Source organism: Wolffia australiana, chromosome 9 (genome assembly GCF_029677425.1).
Source record: "Wolffia australiana isolate 7733 chromosome 9, ASM2967742v1".
Taxonomy (NCBI): domain Eukaryota; kingdom Viridiplantae; phylum Streptophyta; class Magnoliopsida; order Alismatales; family Araceae; genus Wolffia; species Wolffia australiana.
Window position 1 is genome coordinate 8657210 of NC_135843.1, and position 19212 is coordinate 8676421.

A 19212-nucleotide genomic window follows, 5' to 3' on the forward strand; every position below is an offset into this window, starting at 1 on the left:
ATGTTCATTTACATACTGTTCAATAGAAGTTCCTGCAATAATTCACCCAACTTATCTGTCAGATCCAAAATGTTTCTGCCAGTTCCCACTCAGATAATGATAATGGGAAAAGAGAGGGAGACAAAATGGAGGAACTAGATTCTGACAGCCTTTTGTAAAAAATGCACTCAAGAATTGTGAGAGTGAGAGAATAGAGTATATTATATACGTATAAATAGAAACAGAGCTCAAAATTAGCAGAATAATTTCCGAGCCAGAAGAAAAGAATAGGAAAATTTCAAGCGTGGCAAATATATACATGGAGACAGGGAGAATACAACAACAAATGGAGGGAGAGTTGAAGGGAAGCGGCATCCGCACATGTTACCGAAGGAAGATGTTTCACAGCTGGACACCCGCCCCGGAGATCGCCGCTGCCACTGACGCCGACGCCTCCTCCAGCGTTCTCCGCCGCTTCACCGCGTTGAAGGCCTGAACGACGTCACCGTCTTCCCAGTCCAAGAACTCGTCCACTCCAATTCCACACTCCAACCCCGCACCCACCTGGCTCAAGAAACACCAACTTTAGACCACAATCTGAATGTAGGATGCAATAGAGAGAGTGAGACAGAGAGAGAGAGAGGAGCTTTCAGTGATGAGAGTTTAACACCTGCCAGGATCTACTCAGAGGGAGAGAGAGAGAGAGAGAGAGAGAGAGAGAGAGAGACAGAGACAGGGACAAAGAGAAACATAGAGACAAAGAAAGCAACTTTCAACGATGAGAGCTCAATAAGCCTGGAAGGAGCAGTAGATAGAGAGAGAGACAGACAGAGAGGAAGCAATATTCAACGACGAGAGCCCAAGAAGCCTGGAAGGCGCAGTGGAGAGAGAGAGAAACTTTCAACGATGAGACCTCAAGAAGCCTAGAAGGAGCAGTAGAGAGAGAGTAAAAGGGAACAATTTTCAACGTTGAGAGCGCAAGAAGCCCAGAAGAAGCAGTAGAGAGAGAAAGAAAGGAATATTCGACAATGAGAGCTTAAAAAGCTTGGAATCAGTAAAGAGAGAAAAAGAAAGCAACTCTCGATGAGCGCTCAAGAAGCCTAGAAGTAGCAGTATAAAGAGAAAAAAAGGGAGTTACTTTCGACGATGAGAGCTCGAGAAGCCAGAAGCTGTATAGAAGAGAGGAGCGAGAGAGAGAGAGACAGTAGCTTTTAATGATGAGAGCTCACTAGCTGTAAAGATATACTCAGAGAGAGAGAGAGAGTGAGACATAGACAGAGACACGGACAGAGAAACATAAAGACGATAAACGCAACTTTCAACGATGAGAGTTAAAGAAGCTTGGAAGGAGCAGTAAGAGAGAGAGAGAGAGAGAGAGAGAGAGATAAAGCAACTTTCAACAATGAGAGCTCAAGAAGCCATAAGGAACTGTATAGAGAGAGAGAAAGGACAAGAAGAATACCTCTTTGACTTCCTCCTTCACTCTTCTTAAAGAATCCAGAACGCCCTCGTACACCAGCTTCCCTCTGCGCAAAACCCTGATTCCACAGCCCTTCACCGCCTTCCCCTCTGTCACCATGCATCCGGCCACTCGCCCGCTCCCCGAGCTGAACACCTTCCGAACTTCCACTGTTCCAATTGGCACTTGCTCCTACAAAAACTATTCCAAATCAGCCTTCACCATACCAAATTCAACAACCCAGAGCTGTTGACTCGATCAACTGACCTCTACCGGCTCGAGCAGCCCCTCCATCGCCTTCCTCAGATCGTCCACCAGGTCATAGATCACTCTGTACAGGCGAATCTCCACATTATTCCTATCTGCGTGGCTCTTCACTGATCCTGCTGCCTTCACATTGAATCCAATGATTATCCCCTCCGCCGCCACTGCCAGATCCACATCGCTGCTCGTCACATCCCCTGACGCTTGGAGCAAGAACTTCAAGATCACGTTATCCTGAGGGAGAGCCTGGATCGCCTGCCTAACAGCCTCGATTGAGCCCTACCATGGCGGAAAAAATCCATCCGTGCGTTAGAATTCAATGAAGAGGTTAATCAAAAAAAAAAAAATTCACTGAAGAGGATTTATCATGTGGATGATTAGTTGATGTTTGGTCCATGACGGTGTCACACAGGCGACAAAAAATTCCCAGCATTATCATCATCCACCTTTGTCAAAATGTTGGCGTGAGGTTGACGACATTAACAAATTTTAACTAAAATTTGTTGCAAATGATGGTTGCATTGGCAGACGGAGTCTACCATCCGTGGTACCCATCATCAACAGTGATCCCATCTAGCATTCATCATCAAAACTTCATCGATAATAACGACATCATCATTGTTTGCAAGGGTTGATGATGTTGAGCTTGAAATTGACATAACAGTTGGCATGTGCCTTCTCCTTGGAGCAGAAGGGGAAATTGAGATAGATGCAACGTACCTGGAGATCAACTTTGAGGACGATGTTGAGTTGGTGCCTGTCCAAGCCTGATTGTCCGCTGGCAGAAATGGCGGAGGCGATGGAGGAGAGTGTGACCTTCCCTTCCCCACCCTTGGCCGAGATCCGCGCCTCCCGCAGTGACATGGCGCAAGCCTCTGCTCTCTCTCGGGCAATGTCCAGGGACTCCACGACCTCAAACTCATCGCCAGCGACAGGTACGTTGTTCAATCCAATCACCTGCAGAAAGGATTAAATGAGATGATGAATCGCAGAGTTAGATTAGAGATCAAATGACAAGACATGAAGAAACAGCTATGGATTTGGATTTGAGTCCATCTATTTCATCTGATTTTGAGTCTCAATGCGATTACGAGTACCTGCACAGCCATTGATGGTCCAGCATTGTCGACGCGCTTTACCCTGTCATCAAACAGTGCTCGTACCTGTTCATGCCGGAGAAGAAAACAGGTTAATTCGAATTCAGGCGTGATTTCAGTTTTCAAGTAACGTGGAATAATTCAATGACGGGTAATGATCACCAACCTTGCCGAATGCTTCCCCACAAACAATAACGTCACTTTTCTTGAGCGTGCCCTTTTGCACAATGAACGTGGCCACTGGGCCTTTTGATTTCTCAAGACCTGCTTCGATCACTACTCCCTTGGCTTTTCTGTGGGGATTTGCCTTCAATTCTTGCAGCTAAAGGTATGAGCAGACAAGAAATTCCAAGAAATAGCACAAGATATCAGTTAGCCAGCAAGAAGAAGGAGAAGATGACGATGATAATGATGACTAGACAGTGATGACATGAAAGTGAAGACGATGACTATGGGGTTGATAACAATGGCATCAAAGGGGTGATGATGATGATAACAATAACATGATAGTGGCGATGAAAAAAACAATGGCAGGATGGTGACGATGACGACACTGAAGAAATGATAGTGGTGATGATGTAGCGATAACATGATAATGATTATGTTAAAAACAATGAAATGATAGTGATCATGATGATAATCATGAAATGAAAGTGGTGATGACGATGATGTTGATAATAATTATGAAGAGTTAGTGATGCTGCTGATGATCGTGAAGATAGAACTAACCTCAGCAACAAGCATAACGGTTTCAAGCAGATCATCAACATTCTCTCCCTTGAGAGCACTGATCTGGGGACAGAAATATAACGACAAGAACTTTAACAAGAGCAATGCCAGTTTTCCAAAGATTCAACCAGAAAATTGAAAATGAATATTTCACCTGAACCATGGGAACACTACCGCCCCAATCCTCGGGCATCAGCCCGATTGATGACAATTCTTGCATCACACGGTCAGGATTAGCTCCGTCCTTGTCAATCTGTGTGATCCATGATCAGATCCAATGCAATAATCCAATATTATACTCATTTAGACTTACCTTGTTAATCGCCACGATAATGGGAACTTCAGCTGCCTGTGCGTGAGCTATGGCTTCCCTTGTCTGCGGCCGGACACCATCATCGGCAGCCACAACAATGATGGCAATGTCAGTCACCCTCGCTCCTCGAGCTCTCATCGCACCAAAGGCCTGGAACAGCAGGAGAATAATTCATTTCTGTAGAAGAATATAAAATTAACTTCAGGATCTCAAAAAATATTCTCAACTCCCACCTCGTGCCCTGGAGTGTCAAGAAAGACGCAGGATGCGACCTCTCCATCAAATGGAACACCCACAGTGTAAGCTCCGATTCCTTGTGTTATTCCTCCTGCTTCTGATGCCACGACCTGTCATGTGAAAGATAGAACACCTTCTAAATGACCTGCGACGAAAGAGAGAAAGATAAACAGAGAGAGAGAGAGAGAAAGAGAGAACGTTACCTTGCTTTTCCGGATGTAGTCCAGCAGGGTGGTCTGCAAGAAATTGAGAAATTTTAATCGAACAGAGACCAGAATCGAAGAAATGTCCAAGAACTGGATTAGGAAGAAGACAGAGTTGAAGAATTGCAGAAGAAGTAGAATAACTGAAGAAGAAAATAGAATTGCTAAGAAGAAGAAGAAGAAGAAGAACGAGAAGAAGTAGAATTAACGAAGAAGAAAAAAGAATTCCTAAATGACGAAGAAGAACGAGAAGAAGAAGAAGTAGAATTAATGAAGAAGAAAAAAAAATTCCTAACAAAGAAGAAGAACAAAAATAAGTAGTAGAATTAACGAAGACGAAAAAAAATCCTAATGAAAAAAAGAAGAACGAGCAGAAGAAGTGTAATTATCGAAGAAGAAAAAAGAATGGCTAATGATGAAAAAGAAGAATGAGAAGAAGAAGAAGAATCACTGAAGAAGGAGAAGAAGTAGAATTACTGAAGAAGAAGAAGAATTAGAACTACTGAAGAAGAAAAAAACATTGATAATGAAGAAAAAGAAGAGGTAGAATTACTGAAGAAGAAAAAAGAATTCCTAATGAAGAAGAAGAAGAAGAGGAATTGCTACTGAAGAAGAAGAACGAGAAGAAGAAGAAGAAGAAAAGATAAAGAAAAAGGAAAAAGAGGAAGAACAAGTAAAAGAAAAAGAAGAGAAGTGGAAAAAAGCATTTCTGAAGAAGAATTCCAAAGAAGAAGAAAAATAGCTGGGAAGAAGAAGAGAGACCTTTCCATGATCGACATGGCCCATGATAGTGATAACCGGGGGACGAGTTTCGAGGGAGTCCAAGTCTTCCTCGTCCATTACCTCCTTCTTCCTGGCCATCTGCTCAACCTTGATCTCCTCAGCCTCAATTACCTCCACCTCATACTCCTTACACAGCATCTTCACCAATTCCTTGCTCAGCATGCTCGCCTCGTCCGGGTTCACCCCCTTGCTGAACAAATAACTAAGAATTTCCGCCTCCGGCACAGCCAAATTGTAAGCCAACTCCTCCAGCAGCATCCCCTCCTCTCCCACCTCCAATATCTCCACCTTCACCGGCGCGGCGGCCGCCATGGCCTTGAGCTTCGCCGCCTTCCGGCTCGCCTTGCTCCACTTCCTCCCCGTCCTCTGCCCGGCGGCGCCGGGGATCGACACGTCGAGCTCGTCGCCGATGTCGCCGCCCTTCGCCAGCCGCCGCCGCAGTCCCCCGGCCGTGCTCGTCTTCCTCCGCCGCTCGTCCTTCCCCTTCGCCGCCGGGCCCTTCCCCGGCTTCACGGGCACGGCCAGCACTGCCTGCTCAATGATGGGATCCACCCCCCCCTTCTTGGAGGCGAACTTGTCTATCAGAATTGGCCCGGCCGGCGCCGCTGCCTTCTTCGCCGTGGCCGCCACCGGCCTCGCCTGCAGGTTTGCCGGCCGGAACGGCGGCCGCGCCGGCGCCTCGGCCGACGGCGACAGCGACGACGGCGACGACAGCGACGACGCCGACGGCGACGAAGGCGGCTTCTGCACCTCCCTCACCACCTTCTCGACATTGGCGGTGGGGCTGCCCTTCCGCCAAACGCTCTTCAGCGTCTTGGACTTCCTCAGGGCGGCGCTCTCCCCGCCGGCCGCCTCGGGCTTGGGCTCTCTACGGACGAGCCTCGGCGGCGAAGGCGAAGGCGAAGACGAAGACGAGAGCTTCTCGGCCTTCTCCAGGACCTCGCCGAGGGACTCTATGACCTTGTCTCTGTCCTCGGCGGGCGCCGGCTTCGCAGGCCTCCACGGGGGGGGGCTGGCGCTGAGGACCGGCTTGGGAGACGGCTTCAGAACGACGTCGGAGGCGTCCTCCTGGCCGCCGCTGGCGCTTCTGATGGTGGTCTCGAGGGCGCCTTTCTCCATCAAATCGGTCCTCACCATGCACTTGCAGACGCCGGCCGGCGGCCATCGCCGGTGCAGGAGGCGGCAATTCGAGAAGGAGATCCTGGAAACGACGCGAATTCGGGCTAGGGCAAGAGAAGAGGGGCAGCAATCGACGGCCCCGCCATGGCTGGTCCTCGAGCTTCCCATCGTCGCCAGAGTTGCAGGAGAGGCCATGGCTCGTCTCTTCCCCCCAATTCAGAGCATATGCAGTCGAGCGAAGGAGACCTCCACGGCGGCGGCGACGGAGGAGACGACGGCGGCGCCTTTCTCTCTCCTGAGAAAGAGTAGCCTGTGGCTTGAGAGAGCGATCTCTGAAGCGTGGCCGCCTCTGAGATAAGGTTTTCGATAGTTCTCCTCCCCTCGCATCCGACGGCTGAGAATGGCCCCGATTCGGGCCCATCTTATCTCCGCCGTTGGATCCCCGCGGGACGGCTTGTGGGGGAAATCGCTCCGAGCCTTAACCTTGTGGCTTCTCCTGGTCCTGCCACGTGGCCGATTTCGCTGCCGGAGGATTGGAAACGGTAGTATTTATCCGCCTGTCGGCGTCCGTCAGTTGACGTCATCCACCGTTCGTTGACGTCATCCTTCATCCGTTGACTTCGTCCGTCAATTGACGTCATCCATCATTCGTTGCCGTCATGCTCCGTCCGTTGACGTCATCCTCTGGCCGTTGACGTTGTTCGTCCATTGACATCATTCGTTGAGGTCATCCACTGTCCGTTGACTTTGGCATATTTCCGTTGACATCATTCGTCCGTTGATGTCGTTCATCCATTTCCATTGACGTCATCCACCGTTCGTTGACTTCATCCTCCGTCCGTTGGCTTTGGCATCTTTCTGTTGACGTCGTTCATCCATTGACGTCATCCACCATTTGTTGACGTCATCCTCTGTCAATTGACTTCCGCCTCTTTCCGTTGACGCGTTCGTCCATTGACGCCATGCACCATTCGTTGACGTCATCCTCTGTCCATTGACTTTGACATCTCTCCATTGACATTGTCTGTCTGTTAAGGTTATCGGCCTTTAGCCTGAGATAGACTGTAAGACGATTTGGATTGGTGTTGTCTCGGCCCACGTCTTTTCCTGGGTAGTCATGGTTGTTTAGTTGTGTTCATTTAAAACAAACAAAATAATAGCACAAAAGAACCGCACAGGGCCTTGTTATTTGTTCTATTCTTTTTTTTTTCAAAACCAAACAAAATTCACACATTCGCACATTCATACAAAACTAGAACAAAATTCGCACAAAGCACACACGGGTCTGTGTGATGTTCTGTTCGAATTTGTTTTTGTTCTGTTCGGAAAACTGAACAGAACGAACAATTCGCACAAAAAGAACAAAACGACCATGTCTATTATTGGGTTGTCCAAAACTTTTCCTTCCGAATTCCTTCTGACATAGGGAACGGAAAATGATAGAAGCTCTGAATCATAGAAGTTCTAAAATTCGAGGGAAAATCATGTAATGTAGTCTTAGTACATTCGCCCATTCGCCATCCAACACTTGCAGACAGGATGGTTCTTTTGTCCCCTGAGAGAAAAAACTGTCTCATCCGATGCCTCAGAACGAAAAAACCATCCCGTCCGTGTCTGCGTACCTTAACCTTTGCCGGTGGTCAATCCCCTGTACGACATTGACAATGACAAATATCAGGACACCATTGGCGTCGTCAGATGACCAGTTAATAATATGTTTTTATTGGTGATTTTAGGAAAAAATTTGTTCAAAATGGGCATGTTTTTATTCAGAAGATCATAGAAATCTGGAGAAAATGATCAAGAAACCTGTCTATTGTGGACGAGAGAAATAGTGATTGGCAATGCTGGTGTGGAGTTCTCCAGGCAGGATGGGAATGATGGACTGACATTCTTCAGGCAGGTGCCTCGACAATGGTAGTAGTCTACGGCATTGACGTCAATGTAAACGATGACAAATATCAGAACTCTGTGGAAGGACACTGTCGATGTCTACGTTGACGATGACCCGCCGTCATGATTTCGCCGATCTCTGACATACCATTACTTGGAAGAGGCAATTAAAAACAAGATAATAATATTCTCTCTCCGGGCGTCATACTTATTTTACAGGTATTTGATGAGGGCCCAGGCGACAACGACGAGGATGACGATGGTTAACATGGATAAGAGCAGGCATCCACATGAGCAGCCACCTTTCATGCTCCTGTTGAGAATCGCCAGTCTCTTTTGTACCCTCTGCATTCATATGAAGAGAGAGAGATGGCGATGAGATAAGTTAGTGCAGAGTGAGATAAGAGGGAGTGATAGATGGAGGTGTGTCAGCTGTGATTTGATGGTACAACGCAGAGAGGGAGAGATTCTCCAAATGAGAAGGAGATGAGATAGTTTGGCGTAGAGAAAGAGAGAGAGATGAAGGTCAGTGAAGAATGAGAAAGTGAGAGAGATAGAAGAGAGAGAGAGAGAGATAGCAGGAAAGAGATGACATAAGATGGGCTGCTGCAGAGAGAGATCAAGATGAGATGGTTAGCAAAGAGGGGCAGAGAAAGTGAAAAGACTTGACAGAACAGATAGATGGAGAGACGACCATGAGGTGCATCAATGCAGAGAGAGATGGATGGCCATGGGATGGTCAGCTTGGAGACATAGAAAACGAACAGATGGGCCAGCGGAGAGAGAGAGAAAGAGATGGGGATGAGATGGGTCAGCACAGAGAGAGAGAGAGTGAGAGAGATGGGGATGAGATAGGTCAACCCAGAGTGTGAGAGAGAGAGAGATGGCGATGAGATGGATCAGCGCAAAGATCAAGAGATGACGAATAGGTACATCATTACAGAGCTATTGAGAGAATAATGGCAGAGATGACGATGAGATGAGTTGATGAAGTGAGAGAGATAAAGAAATACCTGAAGGCGAGAGGTTGTTGACTCAACATGCTCATCAAGGTTATCCTGCAAGAATGACAAGCATCCAGCATTAAAAATAGAGAGAAGTGCAAATAATGGAAACAAGAGAGCATGATCGGCGTACAATGAGCCTGGCATGAAGATCCAGCTCCTCGTTGACCGCCAGGGCAATGTGCTTTGTGCTGAGCACAGTCTCTTCCAGCTTTCCCAACCCTTCATCTTGCTCTAAGAACGAATAGAAATCAAATTACCCTGATTTCATGCCTTTGAAGAAGAATACATATTAAATTAAAAATAGAAAATTGCCTTTCATGATTTGCCGCTGGAGACCGATAATTCCACGGCTGTCAAGGCCTGACACTCTATCTCCTCCCTCATCAGATTTTTCTCTTTGACCCAGCAGATCCTCCCTTGTTTCCATAAAAAAAGTTTAGAAATCTGATATCTTCAAGAATTCAAGACAATGAATCGGCTACCTGGCGGCAAAGTTCGACATGTTCAAAGCTGCAGCCATCTGCTGTGTCTTGGATCTGAGCGTGGTGAGCAAGCTCCGCCGCCGTTGCAGCTCCTTCTCTGTTCTGTAGATTGCAAGGCACAATAAATCAAGAGAAAGTAAATCGATCGAGGAAGCTGTTTGAAGAGAAAGTAAATAGCTCGAGAGGACATAGGTAGGGAAGAACCCCGCTGCCCTAGAGGAAAGCGCTGCCAAGGGAAAACCAAGGGAGAAGAGAGATGCGAGAACACAACAATAGATTGGATTGACTAAAGAGAAGAGATTACATGCCTTTATATAGGCCTCAGATACGACATAGAAATATCCCATTGGGATGAAGAAAAAGAAGAGATCCAGAGAGAACGGGATAGATAGGCCCAATGGACCTATTAGGCTTCTTAGACCTTCCCACATTTCTTAACTTAGTCTATCAAGCATGCTAAAAATGCATGACATTAAATTTTAAGCAGGATATTGACAACTACTCAAAGATAGGATAAGTGGACTTTGATGAAATAGTCCACTTTAACTTTCCGTAATGTTCATCATCATCCATGGGTGAAATGGACGAGCAACGATAATGAAATCATCTTTAATAGTTCAATTATGAGGACGCTGACAATGATGAATCGTGAAACTGGATAACTATGACAATGATGAAACGTTGCTGTTTTCTTCATTATTAATTACTAAATATCGTTTGGAGACTGAAGAATTATTCATCATCCCCAAACCACATCATCGTCATCATCATCATCGCCATCGCCATTTATACATGGGTTTGGATGAATGGTGACGATGATGACTCTTTGTCATAAATTGATATGTATTTTGCAAGAAAGTACCAAAGAAGGAAAAAGCAGGCGGGTCAACGGACCGTTGGCCAGACGACATGACCAGGAGTCTTGCGACCCTATAAATAAGAGAGAGTATGATCGGGGGGGATATATTCGACGTTTTCTTGATTCAGGCCTGCGACGGTTAAGTTTCCGGAGGACCAGAGACGCGGATGCTACACCGCAGATCTGGAAAGGGGATTATGACAACGAGGAAGGAGCTCCGTCACGGGAAGGATGAGCCGTCCTATCGTCTGATTCTACTAACTTCTATCTCTCTTTTCTCTCTTTCGACATCGGATTCAGACTCACAATTGGTGGATATTGGCAAATTCTCGAGTTTCTATTGGAGATAATTCATTGCTACAACATAGGTGTATCATAAATCAATGGATGACAGTGACAAAAATGATGACGAATAAAATTTGTCATCTTCGATGTCAAACCCTTCACTAATATCCCCCCTAAATCTCATTTTCGCCATCCATGTTTGGACTTGGATGGATGGCAATGATGATGACGATTCACCATCGTCATTATCCAGTCAGTTGATGCTAAGACCTACCGCAACATTCCACACCCCCCCCCAAACAAAACCTGCTCCTGACCTACTGCATCAAGCATTGTCTACACTCGTTCCGGAATTGGACCAAGGTACAGCATGTTGTTCCTCTGATACCACTTTTTAGGAACAATAGCTTTCCAACATGCTAAAGCAATAACTTGCAGAAAGGGCACAAAGCATTCGATTTTAGGCAGGATGTAGGTAATTAGTACAACAATGTCTCCTATGATCAGTTAACAAACAGAGGACTTTAGGTAGGATTAAGGTAGGATGTAGGTAACAAACAGAGAAGACAAATTGACTCCCTACTGCGGCTTAGATTACAAGAATTTCTCACAAAATTTTCAACCCATCCAAGGCATTTATGTTTGAACTTTGAGAGTCTTGTATATGATGTAAGGCCAATTCAGAAATAGAATAAAATCATAGTTTGGGGCGGGCGTGGAGCCTCTGACTCCTTTTACATGTAAATTTTTTAATTACTAATATCATCATCCACATAAATTTCAGGCATATGTTCCATGGTTGTAAGAACAGCGGCACAACCCTGACAATCAAAGGTAATATGGTTCAATTTTTCTCCCTCAATCAATTGTATCAGCTCTATCATCATTCAATCAGTCAATAATAATCATAAGAGAAGAAAAAGCATGAAAGAACTGCATGGTGGTTTTCTTCAGGAAAGCAACCGAGGTTAAAAATTAACTTCCTCGATCAATTCAATTTAGCGCTATCATCAGTCAGTAATCCAATTCATAGAACGCCGGCAACGAATGAAGTCCTCTAAAATCATTTACAAACACAACAAAAAACCATAGAAAACCGAAGGAATATGGTTCAAAGCCAATTAATTCTCACACACACCCCACGCCAATCAAATTCACGAAAAAAAATCATTTTTTAGGGGTTCCACTACACGATCTGATAACCATAATCAAGAATTTCATAAATGATCGAGGATCGTTGAGAAGACACATACATTGGCGGCCGCAAAGCGGAAACGTTCGCGAGGAATGAATCAAGCCCGTCCAATCGGGCACCCAAGATGGTGATTTTCCTGCGGATGGCAGGCGACTGCCGTCTGGCCTCGGCAACAGCGCCACCGGCCAAGGACGGGGAAGAAGACGAGCCCTTCTCGGCGACCATGGCCGCCACCTCTTCGGCCAAGCGGCTGGCTTCCCCGTAATCGCGAGCCCAGGTGTCCACAAACGACGACGCCATCTCTTCTCCCACCAATTTCCAAAATCGAAGACGATCGATCGAAGATTATCGAAATCTGCGATCCCTCTTCTTCTTCTTCGTTGTTCTTCCGCAGCCCGCCCGCCCTTGAGAGAGAATATACCGCTGTGACAGGCCAGCGCGGGCCAGCCGGACGTATTTAATTGGACTATTATATAGACACACGCTTTCAACTATATTTTTTCATATACTTATAACTTTAGATAACATCCTGATCATCCTATATAGGATAGGTAATATTTTTGTTGAATGGGGGGATCTTTTATGGTCCTATTATTTCCAAAAGCAAATAAATATCCATGTGGCATTATATGAACAATTTTTTTATAAAATTTTGGGTTGTAACTTGATTGTGAGTGACTTTGTAAATCTGGCATCTGCTGAGTATGGAAAGTGCCAAACATTTGGAACTACCCGGGGAGGAGTTAGGGACATGAACAAAGAGAATCGAGAGCCACTTAAACGGAGGCATTGATTGTATTTCGTCCTTTGTTCCCAATCGCACTTTGGGATTGAACATCACCAAATTTAGCAGCTGATGTAGTAACATGTAAATGATGGTAATAATAATTGTCTAATTTAGGTGATTTGGCCCTAACTCCTCCCCGGGTAGTTTCCAATGTTCCGCATTGCAACTGGGGACTGAACATCACCAAATTTAGCAGCTGATGATGTAGAAACATGTAAATGATGGTAATGATGATTGGCTAATTTTGGTGATTTTCCCATTTCGTGTGCACATAAGAATTTGAATTTTTATGCTTATGATTTTAGTGGTTCAAGTTGGTCTCAGAATCAATGTGTGATGGACCCAAATTTGGACTTAAGAAACGTTCCATGAAAAGCAAATTGGATGTCTCACATGTGATGGTACAGCACCCAAAAGAAATAATGCTGAAAATTGAAAACTTCTGAAATTGAAAGCACATGGAGGTTACTTCATAATGGAACCATTACACTGTTACATAATGTTTCAAGAAAACCATTCAAAAGAGTCAACCAAAACGAACTTTGAGTCTTGGTTTCTGTTTTTGCTAAAATCGATGTCGTACAATGATGTTCTCTAATTGCAAATTAAGTGAAAATATAAAGCCCCATGTAAGCTTGAATATCAAGTGGGCTTGTTGAATTTCTCCTAAATTTGAATATCAGTTGGATTATTACTGCAAGAAACGTTTGGAGACAATACTTCAAAATAACCAATTTTCCCTCCATTTCATTTTCTTTATTAAATCTAACGAGTCCATCTCTCTCTGCCCAAAAACAGGATCATGAACAATTTTTATCATGAACTCAGTTACATCGTATCTGTACATGATCCACTTGGTTAGCAAAAGAATTCGTGAGTTCAGCTTAATGCAAGTTCATCTACAGACTAATCAGATACACCTTCCTTGCACAGAATGCAGCCCACCTCCATTCTTAACCCTGATCATAAAAAAAACATCAAGAGTCGACCCATACCAGCTCTCTGGAGAGAATGGAGAGCGTAGAGATGATCTTCTCCCACTCCGGATTAGCCTTCTGCCCAGCAAGGAAGACGAGGACTCTGTTCTCCAGGGTAATCCAGCTACACCCTGGGTCCTTTCTAACTCCTCTCTCCTTCTTCACCATTCTCACTCCTTCCTCATCCTTCTTCAACCCCGCCGCCGCATACATCTCAGAGAGAATAGTGTAAACTGCAGCATTATCCGGTTCAAGCTCCATAATCCTCTCCGCAGCGTGCTCAGCAAGAGACAAATGACAGTGCGCGCGACTAGCCCCCAGCAGAGCTCCCCACACCGCCGCACGCGGTGCCGCCGGCATGCGCCCAATCAGGTCCATGGCTTCCCCCAGCCGCCCGGCCCTCCCCAGCAAATCAACCATGCAAGTATAATGATCAGGCCCAGGCTCTAACCCATAACAACACCCCATGGAGTTGAACAGCTCCAGCCCTTCCTTAACCATCCCTGCATGTGAGCATGCAGAGAGCAAGCCCAGAAAGGTAACGTCGTTCGGCTTGCAGTCCATCTTCTTGTACAATTCTATCGCTTCTCTAGCCAGCCCGTGTTGGGCCAGCCCTGTTATCATGGCGTTAATGGAGACGACGTTTGGGTTTGCTATCACGTGGAAAACTTCCCATGCATGGTGTAGGCCCCCTGACTTTGCATACATGGAGATAAGTGCATTTTGCACTGATAGCTCAAGATCGAAGGCTGCTTTCACTGCTAAGGAGTGTAACTGCACGCCTTGGCTAAGCACAGCTAGCCCTGAGCTCGCGCTGAGCATGCAGCTTAGGGTTAGATGGTTTGGTGAGAGCCCTTGTTTCAGCATTAAAGTGAACCAGCGAAAGGCCAGCTCTAGCTCCTCATTGGCAACAAACCCAGAAATCACAGCCGTCCATGCCACTTCATCCTTGATCGGCATCTCCTTGAATAATATGACGGCCTCCATTAACCGGCCTTTGTTGAAGAACCCCATCATCATCGTCGTCCATGAAATCACGTCCTTGGAGGGCATATTTGTAAATAGCTCCTCTGCCAACTCTACTTCATTGCTCGTCACGTACCCCCCCAGCATGGAGTTCCAGGAGACTAAGTCCTTGTCCTCCATCCCCTCGAAGACTCTTCTCGCATCGCTGGAGCGTTCTAAGAGGGAGTACATGGCGATCAAGGAGTTGCCCAGGTAGCAGTCGCTGGAGAAACCAAGTCTTTGAACGAGCCCATGGGTCTGGATCCCCACAGAATTCATACCTGCCTCTGCGCAGGCATCCAGGATGACCGACAACGTGACCGCGTTGACACTTGTTCCATCTCTCCTCATGGAGACAAAAGTCTGCATCCCTTCCTCGTACAAGCCGGCCTTCATGTACCTGTTGAAGATGACAGAATTGACGTAAGCTATAGATTTTAAGACAGTGGTAGGCTCTTGAATCTTAATATGGAATCAGAGCCAAAGTTGAGGATTAGAATCCTTGGCACAACATTTTAAGCCTCAGAGGCAACTGTATGCAGGAATGTTGAAGACACCAACCTGCTGATAAATAATGAAGGGAAAAAGTAGTGCAACTGCCATAAACTATAGCTTCTACCACAGTGGTAGGCACTTGAATCTTACAATGGAATCAAAGCATTGGTTCAGGGTTAGAATCTTGGGCACACACATTGAAGCCTTAGAGGCAGTTTTTCAGAGGGAATGTCGAAGACAACACCCTGCTGATAAAACTTAAGAGGAAAAGTAGTGCAACTGCTATTGGCTATAGCTTTAACGGAATGGTACGCACTTGAATCTTGACATAGTAACGAAGCCCAGGTTGTTGTTTAGAATCATAGGCACAACACAGTAAGCCTTAGGGCCAGTGGTTGAGAGGAATTATTAAATTCAAGACCCTGCCGAAAACAAATGAAGAGGGGAAATTGATTAAGAAAATTGATTGCTATTAGCTATAGATTTTAGCAAAGTGCTTGGCCCTCTAATCTTAACACAATATCGGAGCTCAAGTTGAAGGTTAGAATCCTAGGCACAACACATTATCCCCCTAGAGACAGGTGTTCTGGAGGAATGGTGAGGATAACTTCCTGCTGATAAAAAGTGATTAAGAAAAGTAGTGCCTTTGCTATTAGCTATAGCTTTTAATACCCGCGGATAATGGTCGTCCACGAGACGACGTTCTTCTCTGGCATTGAATCAAAAGTTCTTCGAGCTTCCTCAATCATCCCCTTCTTGCAGTACCCATCAACCATAGAGCTCCACGAGACGACGTCTCTGACAGTCATCCCAGCAAAAACAAGCACGGCTCGTCCAAAATTGCCACACCTCAAGTACCCAGAGAGGAGAGAGTTGGCAGCCACAGGGTCCTTCCATCCACTAGGCGTCTTTTCATACAACTCCTCGGCTTCGTGCATCATCCCAGAGCGCGCAAAGCCGGAGATCATGGCGGCGTAGGTGACAGCGTTTCTCTCTGCCGCCTTCTGGAACAGACCGAAGGCTTCATGCACCTTCTTTGCACGTCCATAGGCGGAGATCATAGCGTTCCAGGAGGCGGGGTTTCTCCTGGGCATTTCGTCGAACACCTTCCGGGCATGTGTAATTGCGCCGTTGTCAGCATACGCTGTAAGCAGTGCTGTCCAAGAGATAACGTCCTTGCTGGGCATTCTGTCGAACTCTGCCTGGGCAGCGACGAGATTACCCGCCCGGCCGTATGCTGTGATCTGGGCGTTGCCATGCACGCGAGCTGTCGTCGTCGTCGTTCTAAACGTTGTCTGCTGAAGCTTGCCGAGTGAGGGAATGGCTGAGTGAAAGAAGTCGCCATGGTTGTGGTATAGAGAACGGAGGAAGTGGATGGAATCGAACTTGATCAACGAAGAAATCACGTTCATGCGGAAAATGGTAGCGGAGGGGGACCGGCGCAGAGAGAGCGCCTCCTACGTAATAGTGCATAGCCAGAGCTTAAATCGTTGGAAATGATGGGTTTTATCTTAAACCACTATGACCATAGTATATCAATAACTCAAGATGAATATGATTTTGCACCTATAGGTAATCAAATAATTTGGAAGAAAAAATATTGGGCATTGATGAAAACACAACCTGAAGACAGCCAGTTGATCATAGCCCCTTTAAATTAAGATTAGTGTGGCAAATTCACATTTTTTTTTTAATATTCAGCTGAGCTTAGGGTAATAACGTTGGAAAAGATAATTGTAATGATGTCTTAATGTATTTTTTTCATTGCAATATACATCAAAAGTTTCAGTGATGAGTTATAAATAAATAAGGCATGTCAAATTTTACATCTTCTCTAATGGAGACTTGGTTAAAGTAGATGGTAGTTTAAATTTCATTAAATTATGTTATGAGACTCTGATGTGGAACAAGATAGCGGACTTCCTGCAATTGTTAAATTAATATCAAATGATAGTAATAAAATATTCATTGAGGGTGATACAAATGGTTCTAATCCAGTAGAAGGAGACAGATTCCATGAAGTAGGGACCTAACACAGACAATCTAGGGAATGACTATGATATCTCTAACTTAATGGAAGTAGAGGATTCAAAATATTCAATCAAAATTTCACACAAAGGGATTCATATGGTCGACAATCACTCAGGGCAAATTAACATTTATCTCAAAGTTAAGGTGTCACAAGGTACCTTGGAGAGGGAGACAATAGCTTGGTTGTTCTGATGTTGAATGAACTTGATTGACATTGATATGCAGCTCCACAGACAGATATGAATGAGAATAGGAGAAGGTATGGGAAAGGGATATAATGGGAGTGAAAGAATCGGTTGGCTAGAGAAGATGGTCACGTATATCACGAGAGGGGTGGAAGTGAAGTGTTGAAAGTGAACTCACAAGATAGCTGGGATAAGTCATGAGAACAGAAGAAAGTATGAAGGTATGAAGAGGGAGAAAATGAGATGTGAGATGGATATCATGGGCATGAGACTAGGATGCACAATCAATGATGTCAAGGGTTAAATATTAAGAAGATGATGGAAGATGATAAGGTATGGAAGAAAGGGAGGTTAGAGTCCAAGAGGAGTTGATCGATGCTGCCAAGGAGATGCCACAATAGCTATTCACATTGTTGTTATCATCTGAAAATTGCTCTTCTCCAATAAATAAACTTCACAATAATCTCAAGCAAAAATTGTTCTTATATACAAGCTCATACCACTTTTAAAGGAAAAGAAAATATGCAGTTACAAAGCAAATAAAACTGTTGACGGTTTAAGAAAAAGTGGTAGAGAAGAGGTGGGATTGGTGGTTTATGTGGAAAATAATCTCGAGAGAAGGTAAAGGGGACAGATTGTGAGAAAAGTTAAAATTGGAAGTTAAAGAGAAGAAGTAAGAAAGATAATTAGTGAGGCAACAGAGCAGTAGAATGGTCAATAATAGTGAGTGATGAAAGAACTGATGGAAAGAGAGAGAATAGGTGGAGGAGAAAAGTCAAAGGAAGTGGCTGAGTGAGGAGAGAAAAAGAGAACATGAGAGAGAGGAGAAAAGAAAAGTCAAGGGAAAGAGAGAGAGAGAGAGAGAGAGAGAGAGGGAGAGAGAGAGTGGGAGAGGGAAATGTTACACATTTCCCATCAGATTCTGCACATAGAGAAGGTTCTTGAGAAAACATTAAAATATGCTCATCAAGAAAGTCATCCATGATAAAGTTTATTTACTAGGAGAGCAAAAGATTTATATGTTTCTTTCAAGAAATAAGTGATGTCACAAAAAAACCTACAAAAGGAGGTTCAATATATTTTTGTTTATAATACAATAGAAATGTGTCTGTTTTATTTTATACATCATATTTATTCATAAATAATTTCAGTATGTTTGATGGAACTATACTCTACCACACATCAAATAAAACATTATATGTCAAATCTACCAAGTCGTCTTTATGCCGAAACTTCATCCTTTTACAAACCATATTAAGAAAGTTTATATTTTTATATTATTCCAGATAAAAGGCATGAAAGACACCCCGAAAAGCATATTTGATTTTTTATGAGATGGCAGCCTTACTTTTTTGTATACGTCACTATTTTTGTAGAAAAATTCCAATATATTTGATGGAACTATTATCTCTTGCATATCTAATAAAAGAATTTTCATATTATAAGATCACCCTCACATTTCTTAATATGAGTCCAAATACACAAGGAGTTCAGCTTTCAAGACCATTTTAGCCCATTTTAAACACAAGGTCAAATCAAGGTACTAGTCGTGAAACAAACACTTAATTTGAAATATATGGTCAAATGAGTGCAACTGCCTGTAAAGTCCAACACTAGAGCGTCGATTCACAATTTTGAGTCTTTTTTAATTCATATTATGCTTTAAAAATATTAGATTATATATAATAAAAGTCATTTATTTTATATAGCTTTAACAAGTGAATGTGCTAACTAAAATTATGAAACCTCAAAAAATATAAAAAAACATTAAAATATTCTGAAAACATATTTTGACCAAATTTTACTATCATTTCTGCTCCTCGTGGAT

The 19212-nt window shown here is 44.4% G+C and overlaps 3 protein-coding genes across 4 annotated transcripts; all 3 read right to left on the minus strand.

Annotated features, from left to right (window-relative positions):
- Positions 1-233: 233 nt before the first annotated feature.
- Positions 234-6519, minus strand: FUG1 (Translation initiation factor 2, small GTP-binding protein). The gene is made up of 12 exons (XM_078581295.1): positions 5044-6519; positions 4282-4314; positions 4075-4188; positions 3842-3991; positions 3683-3781; positions 3529-3591; positions 2966-3121; positions 2800-2865; positions 2423-2659; positions 1706-1981; positions 1442-1630; positions 234-543 (listed from the first exon to the last, which is right to left on the minus strand). The coding sequence occupies exons 1-12, from the start codon at positions 6376-6378 to the stop codon at positions 382-384; spliced, it is 2880 nt and encodes a 959-aa protein (XP_078437421.1). The 5' UTR covers positions 6379-6519; the 3' UTR covers positions 234-381.
- A 1707-nt stretch (positions 6520-8226) lies between these two features.
- On the minus strand, positions 8227-12349 carry LOC144707794 (syntaxin-51-like). The gene is made up of 6 exons (XM_078581038.1): positions 11963-12349; positions 9566-9667; positions 9396-9499; positions 9214-9314; positions 9090-9134; positions 8227-8421 (listed from the first exon to the last, which is right to left on the minus strand). The coding sequence occupies exons 1-6, from the start codon at positions 12202-12204 to the stop codon at positions 8290-8292; spliced, it is 726 nt and encodes a 241-aa protein (XP_078437164.1). The 5' UTR covers positions 12205-12349; the 3' UTR covers positions 8227-8289.
- Positions 12350-13476: 1127 nt separating this feature from the next.
- Positions 13477-16769, minus strand: LOC144707964 (Tetratricopeptide repeat (TPR)-like superfamily protein). Of its 2 annotated transcripts, XM_078581254.1 has the most exons (3): positions 15841-16769; positions 14955-15073; positions 13477-14849 (listed from the first exon to the last, which is right to left on the minus strand). In XM_078581254.1, the coding sequence occupies exons 1-3, from the start codon at positions 16578-16580 to the stop codon at positions 13669-13671; spliced, it is 2040 nt and encodes a 679-aa protein (XP_078437380.1). In that variant the 5' UTR covers positions 16581-16769; the 3' UTR covers positions 13477-13668. The 2 variants fall into 2 exon arrangements, with proteins under 2 accessions (XP_078437380.1, XP_078437378.1); XM_078581252.1 differs by having other exon boundaries at positions 13477-15073; positions 15841-16768.
- Positions 16770-19212: the final 2443 nt, after the last annotated feature.

Coding starts and splice junctions, on each gene's coding strand:
- FUG1 (XM_078581295.1), bottom strand. CDS start 6,378: ATGGCCTCTCCTGCAACTCTGGCGACGATGGGAAGCTCGAGGACCAGC. Junction 4,315..5,043: donor GCCATGTCGATCATGGAAAG/GTCTCTCTTCTT, acceptor AATTTCTTGCAG/ACCACCCTGCTGGACTACAT. Junction 1,982..2,422: donor TCCTCAAAGTTGATCTCCAG/GTACGTTGCATC, acceptor CCGCCATGGTAG/GGCTCAATCGAGGCTGTTAG.
- LOC144707794 (XM_078581038.1), bottom strand. CDS start 12,204: ATGGCGTCGTCGTTTGTGGACACCTGGGCTCGCGATTACGGGGAAGCC. Junction 9,500..9,565: donor ATGTCGAACTTTGCCGCCAG/GTAGCCGATTCA, acceptor TATGGAAACAAG/GGAGGATCTGCTGGGTCAAA. Junction 8,422..9,089: donor CAACAACCTCTCGCCTTCAG/GTATTTCTTTAT, acceptor ATATGAATGCAG/AGGGTACAAAAGAGACTGGC.
- LOC144707964 (XM_078581252.1), bottom strand. CDS start 16,580: ATGAACGTGATTTCTTCGTTGATCAAGTTCGATTCCATCCACTTCCTC. Junction 15,074..15,840: donor TGGACGACCATTATCCGCGG/GTATTAAAAGCT, acceptor CATCTTCAACAG/GTACATGAAGGCCGGCTTGT.